Source organism: Mobula hypostoma, chromosome 3, assembly GCF_963921235.1.
Source record: "Mobula hypostoma chromosome 3, sMobHyp1.1, whole genome shotgun sequence".
Classification (NCBI taxonomy): domain Eukaryota; kingdom Metazoa; phylum Chordata; class Chondrichthyes; order Myliobatiformes; family Myliobatidae; genus Mobula; species Mobula hypostoma.
Genome location: NC_086099.1, coordinates 69,088,573 through 69,101,617, shown reverse-complemented (window position 1 = coordinate 69,101,617; position 13,045 = coordinate 69,088,573). Strand labels below are relative to the sequence as shown.

The following is a 13,045-nucleotide window of genomic DNA, read 5'->3' as shown; positions in this document are numbered from 1 at the left end:
TGTTTCATTTATAAATATTGTTTGCTCCTCCCACATGCTGCCATTTTCCTCTTAAGATGCCTCCTCTGTTCCATAGCTCAGTTGCATGATTGCTAACTATCCTTTATTTGTGTGCTCGTCTGTGGTTTCGCTCAATAAAAGTGGAAATATCAAGAACAAACTTGATCACATTCTTGGACAACATCTGGATATTTCTGCAGAATTGATCAGGCATTGCACTAGCTCTGATTTTTGTTAATACACTTTGAAGCCCTGGAACATCTCTGCTGTTCATACTGAGTCAACACAGACCAGAGATCAAATAGAGGCGTACCTGGTCTTTATGACCTAGCTACACAGGAAGCTGCATGCCATCTGTCCTTGATTAAACTGTTGGTGCTTAAGAAGAAATATTTTGATTAACACAAAGCAGCCATGAATTTAGTTCAGAACAGGAAAAGGCAAGAAGCAGCCAAAGTGTGCCATAAATATTGCTCATTTCAACATTGCCAAGCCTGTTAAATCTATACTTCTGGCCGTCATTGGCATAACTCTTGCCAGAATCCTGTTGAAGCCATTGAGAGGAAAACTCTGATGCTGGAATACAGTGCAGTTTGGGGTGAGAGAAGGAATAATGCCCATCTGGAGGTGAGTTTTGCTCAATAAGGTAGGGAGACCCCAGGGAAATAGAGGGCTAACTTTCCTTTTGCAGTTCAGGAGGGAAACATCTACTCTTTCCAGCACTTTGGAATGACAGAGGGTGAGAGGCTCTTTGATAATGGGAGGCACAGACTGAGTGGACTGCCAGCACCTTTCCTTCAGGGCAGTAGTGACCAATACCAATGTCAGAGGAAGGTATTTTTACACAAAAAGTGGTGGATGCCTGGAATCCATTGCCAGGATTAGTGGTGGAGGCTAATACAACTGGGACATTTAACTTAGGGATTTAAGAAAAATGGAGGATTATAGGCTTTGTAGGAGGGAAGGGTTAGATTGATTGTTGTATTAGGTCAGCACAACATTGTGGGCTGAAGGGCCTGTGCTGTACTGTTCTATATTCAAGGATTGATAGAAGTATCTCTAAGACTTTTGTCTTTAGATTTCTCTTTCCACTGCATTAACGACAGGAAAACAACAACTTTCAACAGCTTTCTTCCTTGGGCCCCACAGTTAAAATGACAGCTAAGCCCAAACAACAAGAACCAAAGTTCAATCCGTGTAGGACAGAAGGTCAAATGTGACTTTAGTGGAAATGCACTCTGGCTGATATTGATCATCTACTTGTCTATCTTTCAGTTAAAATTGTCAACAGAAGCTCCACTGGCATAAGTTTGCTGAGAAACTTCCAGAAAGTGGATTAATGCCAAGAAACTGATGTACTTACGGTAGTTTTTGAAAGAATACGTGACTAAGTGAAACACGTCAGTGGTTGGGTGGGGCTGTCAATGAATATCAACTCCGGGAGTTTCAGTTCGTTAACCTATTTATTGCTTGCAACCAGTTGAACGTGGAATTAATTCTTTTATTTGAAACAAATTAAGCAAATTGTTCTCAATTTCCTTCCCGGAATTTTGTTATGTGCTCTTCACCTGGTTTGTTCTAACACATGTTTTGAGGCTTAACACTGACTGCAGCTAGCTCGTCACTTAGGTGTAACCGACTGCTGGAGTGTGGCTGAGCCATAATGTTCTCACCAAATACATATATTCTGCCTATAATATGTACGTTATATAGTTCTGAGTTCTAGAGAAGATTCCATACCTGAAACAGTTCTAATCATTTTTTTTTTAAAAAAGAGGCTATAAAATGCAAGCCACTTCGGGGTGAGGAAAACGTGGTGATATAAAGGGATCTGTGGGTTGTAGCACACCATGTTAGTTTGCAGGTACAGATGGAATCAGGATGGCAAATAGGATGTTGGCCTTTATTGCCTGGTTTGGAGTATAAAAGTAGAGGAGTTTAGATGCTGTTCTACAGTGTGCTGGTCAGTCTGCTCCTGCAGTATCGGGTACAGTTTTGCTTTCCCTATTTAAAGACAGGTACACGTGCACTGGAGGCAGTGCAGAGAAGGTTCACCGTTGACTTCTGGAACAAATGAGTTGATATATGAAGAAAGCTTGAGTCAGTTAGGGTCACGATCCTTGCAGTTTAGATGTACAAGAGGTGGTCTTATTAAAACATGCAAGGGGAATTGACAGGGTGGGTGCTGAGGGGATGTTCCCCTCATGGACACAGAGCGACCACTCTCCGCTGAACATCGACGACTCCTCCATAGAGATCGTTAAGAGCACCAAATTTCTTAGTGTTCACCTGGCAGAGAATCTCACCTGGTCCCTCAACACCAGCTCCATAGCAAAGAAAGCCCAGCAGCGTCTCTACTTTCTGCGAAGGCTGAGAAAAGTCCATCTCCCACCCCCCCCCCATCCTCACCACATTCTACAGAGGTTGTATCGAGAGCATCCTGAGCAGCTGCATCACTGACTGGTTCGGAAATTGCACCGTCTCGGATCGCAAGACCTTGCAGCGGATAGTGAGGTCAGCTGAGAAGATCATCGGGGTCTCTCTTCCCGCCATTAGAGACATTTACACTACACGCTGCACCCACAAAGCAAACAGCATTATGAAGGACCCCACACACCCCTCATACAAACTCTTCTCCCTCCTGCCATCTGGCAAAAGGCACCGAAGCATTTGGGCTCTCGCGACCAGACTATGTAACAGTTTCTTCCCCCAAGCCATCAGACTCCTCAATTCCCAGAACCTGGACTGACACCAACCTACTACCCTCTACTGTGCCTATTGTCTTGTTTATTATTTATTGTAATGTCTGCACTGTTTTGTGCACTTTATGCAGTCCCAGATAGGTCTGTAGTCTGGTGTCGTTTTTGTGTTGTTTTATGTAGTTCAGTGTAGTTTTTGTATTGCTTCATGTCGCACCATGGTCCTGAAAAATGTTGTCTCATTTTTACTGTGTACTGTACCAGCAGTTATGGTTGAAATGACAATAAAAAGTGACTTGACTTGATGGAGGCATCTTATGTTTTGAAAAAAAAATGCAATAACTTACAGATTTTAAAAAACTTCCCTAAAGGAGACTCTTTTATAAAGTGGGGGATGCACAATGTACAATGTGCTATGAAGGGTAATATGATAGTTAATTGAGTTTTGATTGTTGATTTTGAGCACTGAACCTAATATTAAGATTAATATTTAGAGTGGCATTGCAAATGGCCTAGGTGCTTAAACGAAGGAGGTGTAGAATGCATTCAGGGTAGCTATATGGGACTTTGGACAAAAGAGTTCTCAATACTTTATTGCCCTGCCCTCACTCCTATTACAAGTATCAACAAACTTTTGGCAAGACTTTCAATTTGATTAAATGTAAGGATTCGTATGTGTACATGGGATCAAGCATGTGTACTTCATATGTGCACAAAAGCATGTACAATTGCGTGTGTGTACACACACCAGTTTGAATTGGAACGAGTGAACTTTTCAGTGCTCAGGCTGATAATGACTAACTGCAATGAAGATAAAAATGACTTATCACTAACCAGGTTGCATCACAAGAACTGTTCCATAATTCATGTCAAAGTACACTGCCATATAAATAGCAGAGATTTTCTCTTGTGTGCAAGGCACGGTGAAATGAAAAAACACTTGTTTACCAGTGTACTACAACATTAGCATTTTATTGCTCCTTAGATAAAATAGAATATTCCAAGGTACAATAATCAAACAATGCATATGGGATTGAAGATATTAGGTTAAAAAGTACTGTCAATTATGTAGATTTTGAGGAAAAAAAGGGAGATTTAGGAAGGGAACTGCACACTTTAGAGCTAAGCAACTGAAGGTGCGGCTGCCGAGAAACAGGGAGGGGCAAAGATAAGTAACAAGTTTCAAAAGAATGATGAAAATATTAAAAGCAAGATGTTGTCAGAGGAGAGCCACACTAGTTCAGTGAGAATAAAGGGTGATGGCTGAACCATGAGGAAGGAGATGGGCAGCAGATGAAACCTTCCAAAGTAATACACCATTATCAGTCCCTAAAAACACAAAGACTAACTCTTCCAGTGAACTTTCCCCAATCTTTCTTACTGTCAGGCATCAGGAGTTACTCCCAAGTTGTAATGGAGCTGTCACAGTGCATGTGACTGCAAAGTCAGTACAAAGTTCAGGGAGCTACTTCCTTGTTGGGCTGTGGTTTATTCCTACCAGCAATGGTAAAAGTGTATTGCTGGCTTGGAACACTGAACTCAGCAGTCTGACCATCGTCTGGCCAAGGGGTTGAATAACTTATACCCTTTAAATGGGGTGCTTTCCATGTTAAGTTGCTCCACAGAGCCTTACCTACTTTATTTGAACTAGTATCCGACCAGGATAAAAAGCTCACAGTTTTATCCTGCAGAATACAGAAAATATATTTACACTGTATGTATTACGCTGACGAGAATGAGAAGGCATACTGTCAATAGTTTTGTGGGATCAAGCGTAAAAGCAGTGCAAATCTTTCCACAGAAACAGTCCAGCTCACATGATTCATAACTGCCAGGGTGAGTGGTCAGGCAACTACTGGGCTGTCCGATTTTATGATAGCCGAAATATACGCAATTCAATTGGCATACATTATCAAGGCACGTATTTGGCTGTCACAATTTAAATTACACCTAGACCTTTAATTTGCTCTCAGTCTTTGTTCTCAGGGCCATTGATGCACTCTATGGTCGAGGTGCCCAGGATTAAGCTGCTCTAATATGATTATATATATGGGTAAGATGGGCATTTTATAGTGAAAGTCAGGGAATTTTAGCTTTAAGCAAAGGAGTGATTGGAAGATACCGCAACTAACATTTTCTTTCCATTCATTTGCCAATGCACTATAGTTTGATTTCACCCCCACAAATCTAAATCAGGTAAACCATCATGTCAGAAAGGAGGAATTAAAATACAGAAACTGTCTCCGTATACTAAGGCTCAAAAGGAAAAACTGTTGTAGAGTCAGAGAGGATACTCTTTGTTCCACCTCTCCTGTAATGCAATTGGCTCCTTTGCATTACAGGATAGGTGGGTGCAACTCCAATTTGACTATGGCTGGTTGGTCATTTTGAGGATTTTCCTTGGCTGGAGAATGACAATGACTCAAGATGGAGTGCATGTTTGAAAAAAAAGAGTGCATGTTTAAAAAAAAGATGCCAGGTGGAATATGACAATTGAATGCAGAGAGCAAAGGAGTACAACAAACTCCTGAAATTGGAGAGAGGTTATAAAGTATGAAAAAAAACTAAGAAAAAAAATGCAGAAACAAAGGTACTTGAATAAAAACCAAAAATGTTGGAAACATCTCAGCAGGATAGGCTATGTTTGTGAAAAAGAGACTTGAAAAGGCCTGAAAAGTTTCTCTTCCTGTAGATGCAGCTGAACCTGCTGATTATTTCCAGCACCTTCTGTTTTTAAATTAATTTCAGCATCTATAGGCTTTTTGACTTTCAAGGGGTACTTGAATATTACATTCTACAAAGAATATACAGAGAGGAGGTTTTGCATTTCACTAAATGCAAACTCTTGTGTATTTACAGATTCCCATTTTGATATGGAGTTTGTAGATTTCAAAAACAAGGTATATTGCTGGCTGGGGATTGCTAGCATTAGAGATCTAAAAAACTACACAGGAAGGTAAACAGTGATGAGGAAATAATGGCATCGGAAGTATACAGTAGATGTGCCACATATTCAAAATACAGCAGAAACATTATGCACCACTTTTGAATATATAATAAGTTATTCATAAGTCTTAAAAACAGATTTTGCTAACTAATAACGTTCCAATAAATTGAAGTCTTTTTACTACTATGATAAACTTGTAACATAATCACCAGGAGACAATCGGATGTATAAAATGGTAATTTTCACCAAGATCACTAATAGTTTTACGACCGCTTTGACTACATATCTTTTTGTTAAGGTTCCAAGAGTGCCCATGAACTTTCCATTTAACCCAGATTCTTATCTAGGATTGAAGGTCTGGCATTGGCATAAAGGATCAGAATAAAGCATTAGATCTACCAGCAGCTGTGGGGGTGGTAGATGTCTCAGTGAAATGGTGCTTTCATACCTTTCTCTGGCAAAATTGATACCATGCCTATGAAACCCAGGACATCTACATGCAAATGTAAGTAAGATAATTTCCCATATATTAATCAACCCATGTTCAAGTAATAATTAAATTTGGACTCTGCATAAAATATACCAATGTTACATTTCACACCCTTTGTACTTGTTGGAAAGAGAAACTACCAAGTTCAAAATTACTTACAAATGAAACTTCTTTGACTTGAAATCCATGAACTTCATTAGAAATTTACATATGGGAACCATATCAGTAGAAAACAAAAATTCTCATTGTACAGTTCATGCTGGAAGAAATTTTGGGGTATTTCTTTTTTGCTAAACCAACTTTACAAATTAATGTTGTGGTTCATTTAATAGCTGAATCATCTTAACATTTTTGCTTAAAATTGGAATAATGACTGCAGAACTGTTAGTTATAGAAACAGTTTATCAGGTGAAAGGTGAAAGCCTTGAATATACTCCAAACGCATTCATATGCTATCAGTGTGACGCAAATTTTGCTAACTTAAAAGTCACTTCGTATAAAGGTTTTATGTCTCAAGCACTGAATTCTTTGCAAGTAGAATAATTCTTCCCTGTTCTTGTTTGAGAATCAAACAACAAATTTCTTGATGGTAGTGCAGTTCACATCAAAAATAACTAAAAAACATTCCATTTGACACAACTTCAAAAACAGGAACTTCAGGTAATCTTATGAAACATTTTGGTTCAACTTTTAGCAGGAAGCATAAAATTAACAAGCCAAAGCAAAGAACTGGTCAAGGACAAATTATTGATTGGCTGTAGGTTTGCTAGCTAAATCCTTGAAAGGCTAGGAAAATGTTTGTAAAACTTTAAATTGAAAAATTAAATTAAATGGATGGAGTTCCTGGTAGACTATTTGCATGACGGTGAGACAAGCATCATGGTCCATGCAATTTTGTTGATACTAGAACAGGTTTGTAGGTAATCCTATTGCTGTGTGTGAAGGTCACAGAGCAAAATCTTCACTAGCAAAGTTCAAAGAATGTATTGGTTGGGTTCCACTGTGTAACATTGCATTGAAACTGACATTGCTGGTTTCAGCATGGCACTTCCCATAGAGGTGTTGAAAGTTCTTACAGTTTTAGTATGTAGCATGGCTGATGGGATTTTTATAGCAGACTCCCAAAGGGACAAGTCACAATACATGCAATACCTTTGTATCTAATGGAGTTTGTTATGCCTGAATGACTGGATGCTGTAATGATGGTAGGGGACAGGAGGGTGATCCCAGAGTCTCTAAAGATGTTGAAGTGCACTGTGCTCGGGAAGCATGGTTCCTGTCCAGGAGGCTGAGGCAACCTGTTAGGGGTATAGACAGATGCTCCTGGCAGGAAATTGTGAGGAAGTCTCTGTATGGGCAAGTGCAGTATTGGAGTCCATGCATTTTAGAGCACTTTAGTCACCTAGACATTGGAGGCGATAGGCAAAATGCAGGAAGATGGGGACTAATGCAGGTCCAGAGGTCAGCAGGGGCATTTTGGGCTGAATGGCCTGTTTTGAGGGCTCCATTACTCTAGGATTCCAAGACAGTGGCATCAGCAGTAGCCTGGAATGATCTTAAGCCTAGGAAGCTGAGTATGATACTAATTTCCAAGGCATGCATATGAGCCTATATTCGAGGTCTCAAGAAATCACAACGAGGACAATGTATGCAGTTTGATATCTGGCACTTAAATAGCACATTTTCAACAAAAATAAGGCAATAATAGTGAAAATCTGCCTGTTCTGTGATATTTAGCCAAATGAGGTGGGAAATCTCTCTGACATCATTTGGAGGAGTTTTACACCTGAAAGAGTGCTAGGAATAACGAAAATCCACCCAATTGCTGGGAAGTAAACAACATCAAGAAATGTGCGCAAAAATTACGACTATAATTTGATTTTCAACAGCATAGCTGTGTTTCATTGTAATTGTAAATGAATTTCTAAAGCATGCTCTTCTGCTGCAGTCACTACACATTTGCAGCAAAAGCCAAAAATTTGGATCATGGAAAGTTGCATTGTGGACACTGGTGTGCATTGTCCAGTCTCACACACGAAGATGAATATCTAAGTGAAGTCCTTATAGTATACAGGACACATTATAAAGTGAAATTGAAAGTATTTCCTTTTTCCACCTTCATTCCCTCCTTTAGTAAGATGGAGAATCTGCTGTCGTGTGGTTTCATTGGTACCAAAAGGCCTGTGATACCATGTTCAGAAAAGCCTTAAAATAGAAGGAATTTATAAGCAATTTAAGTGTCCAGTCTGCCATAAGAGAAACTGAAATTTTAGTTGCGTTGGAGCAGAATTAGGCCATTCAGACCAACAAGTCTATCCCACCATTCCACCATGGTTGATTTATTATACCTCTCAATCTCTTTCTCCTGCCTTCTCCCTGTGACCTTTGACACCTGCACAAACCAAGAACCTATCTTTGCTTTAAATATACCCATTGACTTGGTCTCCACAGCTGTCTGTGGCAACGAATTACACAGATACACCACTCACTGGCTTAAGAAATTCCTCCTCATCTCTGTTCTAAGTGTGTCCTCTATATACGTATATCATAGGTTTACTACCAAACCTAAAAAAATCCTTAAAAGCATCCATAATAGTATTAATAGTCATCTTTGCACAAGCATCCAGCCACCTTACTTGATGAGGTTTAGTTACAATCATAGTGGTACTCACAAGATTTAGGATTTTTAAAATGTTCTTACCTCCTCACTCTAAAATGCAAAATATTCACCTCAGCTATATTTGTGTGAATTAACCCTTTGCAAATTTTAGTAGACCAAAACGTGGACTTAAGAGGTGACCAGAGTCAAAATGTCAGGTCAACGTAAAAGTAAAATTCTCTGTTTATCGGGGGTGATTATTTGGCAGTAATCTCACTGGCAATTTTAGATAATTTTGGGAACAAAGTTCAGGTGGTTTACAATTATTATCTGAACTTTGACCAACATGGTTTGATTATAGATACCATTATATTCCCCTTTGTATTTCTTAAAAACTATTCAGTGTGCATGTTTGGGGTTATTATGATATTTGAAGGCAAAAATTTCCATGGCACAGTGGAGAATGGAACGGACTGAATTTTTCTACAAAAACTGATGGCTCCTGCTGTGCTGTAACAGTTCTGTTTTTCTGTTCTGGCATTAAATATCCTAATTTCAGTCATTTTCATCTCCTTATATTTGCTGGTGGCGGTGTGGGAACAAGGCTCACTGGCTATTGACCGGTGGTGTGGGAGAGAACAAGGCTCACTGGCTATTGACCGGCGGTGTGGGAGGGAACAAGGCTCACTGGCTATTGACTGGCGGTGTGGGAGGGAACAAGGTTCACTGGCTATTCACCGGCAGTGTGGGAGGGAACAAGGCTCACTGGCTATTGACTGGCGGTGTGGGAGAGAGCAAGGCTCACTGGCTATTGACCGGCGGTGTGGGAGGGAACAAGGCTCACTGGCTATTGACTGCTGGTGTGGGAGAGAGCAAGGCTCACTGGCTATTGACTGGCGGTGTGGGAGGGAACAAGGCTCACTGGCTATTGACTGCTGGTGTGGGAGGGAACAAGGCTCACTGGCTATTGACCGGTGGTGTGGGAGGGAACAAGGCTCACTGGCTATTGACCGGCGGTGTGGGAGGGAACAAGGCTCACTGGCTATTGACCGGCGGTGTGGAAGGGAACAAGGCTCACTGGCTATTGACCGGCGGTGTGGGAGGGAACAAGGCTCACTGGCTATTGACCGGCGGTGTGGGAGGGAACAAGACTCACTGGCTATTGACCGGTGGTGTGGGAGGGAACAAGGCTCACTGGCTATTGACCGGCGGTGTGGGAGGGAACAAGGCTCACCGGCTATTGACCGGCGGTGTGGGAGGGAACAAGGCTCACTGGCTATTGACTGCTGGTGTGGGAGAGAGCAAGGCTCACTGGCTATTGACCGGTGGTGTGGGAGAGAGCAAGGCTCACTGGCTATTGACCGGCGGTGTGGGAGGGAACAAGGCTCACCGGCTATTGACCGGCGGTGTGGGAGGGAACAAGGCTCACTGGCTATTGACTGCTGGTGTGGGAAAGAGCAAGGCTCACTGGCTATTGACCGGTGGTGTGGGAGAGAGCAAGGCTCACTGGCTATTGACCGGTGGTGTGGGAACAAGGCTCACTGGCTACTGACCGGCGGTGTGGGAGAGAGCAAGGCTCACTGGTATTTGATGATGTCTAATATGCACAAGGCAGCAATGAACATGTATTCACTACAAGTAATTTTCTGGTTTCCTCTTCCTGGCATTAGTCTTTGCTTCTGTAGACAATCTTTCTCATAATATTACATCTTATTTGTAGTGTCTGTCACTCTACAGTTTAAGAATTATTTAACCAAGAAATCCTGTAGACCAGGAACTTCTCAGTGCAATGTAGCTGTCTGATCAGCCAGTGAATCAGGTTGTTTTTAGTAAGTACTGTTGAAACAGGAGGAAAGAAAAATAACAAATTCTGCCTTTTGCTGGTGTGTAATTATTTCTCCCTGCTATCAGCTGCAGTACCTCACAGCTAAATGGCCTGCCAACACTCTGCAGAGCCTGAGAACTACTGCATGACTGAGGCACAACTGTGCCACTGCGAATTGTGGAACGTCAGTTGACCATGAATCTGCGCCTTCAACTGAGAGCAGCAAAAATAATGAAAATTAGGAAAATAAGCTGCTTGAGCTGGAAGGAGCCTCACTACCAAGACAGTCCGTACAACACAAGAGGATTAATTGTAATATAATTTTCATAGTCACCAGAATTATCAACAAAATATAAATGGCCAAACAATACTTTACTGTATCAAACTGGACCGCTAAGTATTCAATTGGAAAATCCAGAATAAGTTACATGGGGAAGAGTTACATTGCCAATGATCACATCATAGAATATAATACATTCAATTACAAATGTTTAAACATGATTAAGTTCCTTTTTGTGATCTTACTACCTCACTTTCTAAAAAGCTAATTTTAAAAATTGACAACCATAAGTAAATGTATATAAAGAAAGCATTTATATATTGGCAATAAAGTAGAATCTTTACCTTCAGCAAGGTGTATCTTCCTCTCACAACCCAGCACGGCAATGGAATGCCCTTCAGACTCATGGTTGATTGCCTTTAGTTAATATTTCACCAGACACAAAACAACTCTCATGTCCCACCCTCAGAGCAAACAGCTTCACAGAGTGCAAGGTGCACAAAGAGGGGAAAGGGAAAAAAAATCATCATGGCGTATGCTGACAGTGCACTGCCAAGCACAGCACTGTTGAAGAGCACTTTGTCAAATTTTTATGGGAAATTAAAAACCAAAACATCAGTCTAAAAATACCTGCGTAAATATGCTAACTGACATTGATATAGGTAAGATTTTATCACTAAATCTCCTTTACAAGATTAAGGAACGTACAAGCTTAGAAAAACAGAAAATTGAAGACCATGGCTAATATATACAGTTAGTCAAGCATATGGTGCCATGATTTAGCTCAAACAAGTATACTTTAGTCTTTACAGTGAAATGTTTGCTAAGTATTTCATAACCAGGACAAACATTGGAGATTTTTACTTTATTAACTAGATCTTTCCAACTTACTGCATAACATACTAAGAATTTGTTTCTGAAAATTATTTACTCCTCAGCGGGTAAGGTATAAAAGCAACAAATGTCTTTCATCATTAAAATTTTACTTGGCTAAAGCAACTGTTGTTTGCAAATTAACCAGAGTAAATGAATCATGATTATTTGACAGGTTTAACAAAGACATGGAAAGGAGTAAAATAAGAGGTGTTTATTAGGTGGTGCAGTTAAAATGGAGGTAAAAATAAAGTGATTTTCTTGCAGATTGTGATTTTTTTTAGTTCTCCAAAACTTGTCAACAAGTTGAATGTTTTAAACCTTGTACCACAAAAAAGTAGAGTTACCATCTATTGCAGAAAGCTTTTTTTTATATAGATAATTAAAAAGTGATGTTCATTCATTCCAAATCAGTTGAATCTCCTTCCTCAGCATTAAAGCAGAATTTAAATATCATCTCCATAAGATACGAATCCTTTACACTCTTTTTAGATCTTTTTATTGTAAGGAGGAAATAAGAAGAAAGTCAAAGTACCTTTTCTCATATCCGTGGCCTGCAATGCAGTGCACCCCAACAATAAGATTACATTAGGTACGTGAAACTCTGCGTTGAATTAATCAGATACTGATGATGACCATGAAAGTACCACCTCAAAATGCAGTAAATGGAAAGGTCATACCTGGGTAGGGAAAACATACACTCTTGGAAATCTGTGCAAGCTGGATCACTCTCTTCAAGACTACACAGTGAAACCTTAATCAGTCAGCACTGGCAACTAAATTTCATTGGTACTAGTCTGTTTACCTAAATGTAAAAAAGGGGAGGTGCTCTCTTATTAGCCTTCGGCCATCAATCACTGATTACAGCCATATGAAGAGACTTTATGATTGAGATGTGGAAAATGATCACATTTAGAAGTTCATTGTGTATTTATATAAAAAAATCCCAAAGAAGCCTGAATCAGTTGTCATGGTTTAACTAAATCAGGCATAGGCTCACTATTTAAATTATGGAGGCTGGGCAGCCCAGGGGAAGGGAGGAGGGAGAGAATACAACAAGAATTAAGTCAGAAATCCACTATCAGGTTATATTAGCATACATCTGAATCATCATGATTAAACCAGGCCCTGGGGTGGGAGTTGTCTAAACTAGCACCAATTCACACAAATTGGGAATGAGTCAAAGGAAACATTAAATAAAGTTTAACACAATACAGCAAATAGGGAAAATGGTTAAGAGAGGAAGGAGTTTCTTAACAGCATCTAAATGTACAAACGGTAATAATGAAGCAAATTACATAAAACTCAGTAAACTACATCAAAGTAAATAAG

At 40.1% G+C, this 13,045-nt stretch overlaps 1 protein-coding gene across 9 annotated transcripts in view; it reads right to left on the bottom strand.

The window, feature by feature from the left end:
- Window positions 1-13,045, bottom strand: part of rbm47 (RNA binding motif protein 47) — a 205,880-nt gene that overhangs the window by 70,104 nt on the left and 122,731 nt on the right. Inside the window, exon 1 of one of the 9 annotated variants that reach the window (XM_063043260.1) lies at window positions 12,394-12,500. The exons of 7 other annotated variants lie outside the window; for them this stretch is intronic. In XM_063043260.1, the coding sequence (XP_062899330.1) occupies window positions 12,394-12,410 (17 nt within the window). In that variant the 5' untranslated portion in view covers window positions 12,411-12,500. Of the gene's footprint in view, window positions 1-11,184; window positions 11,304-12,393; window positions 12,501-13,045 lie in introns of those variants that run through there. One more of the 9 variants, XM_063043261.1, reaches the window with a different exon arrangement.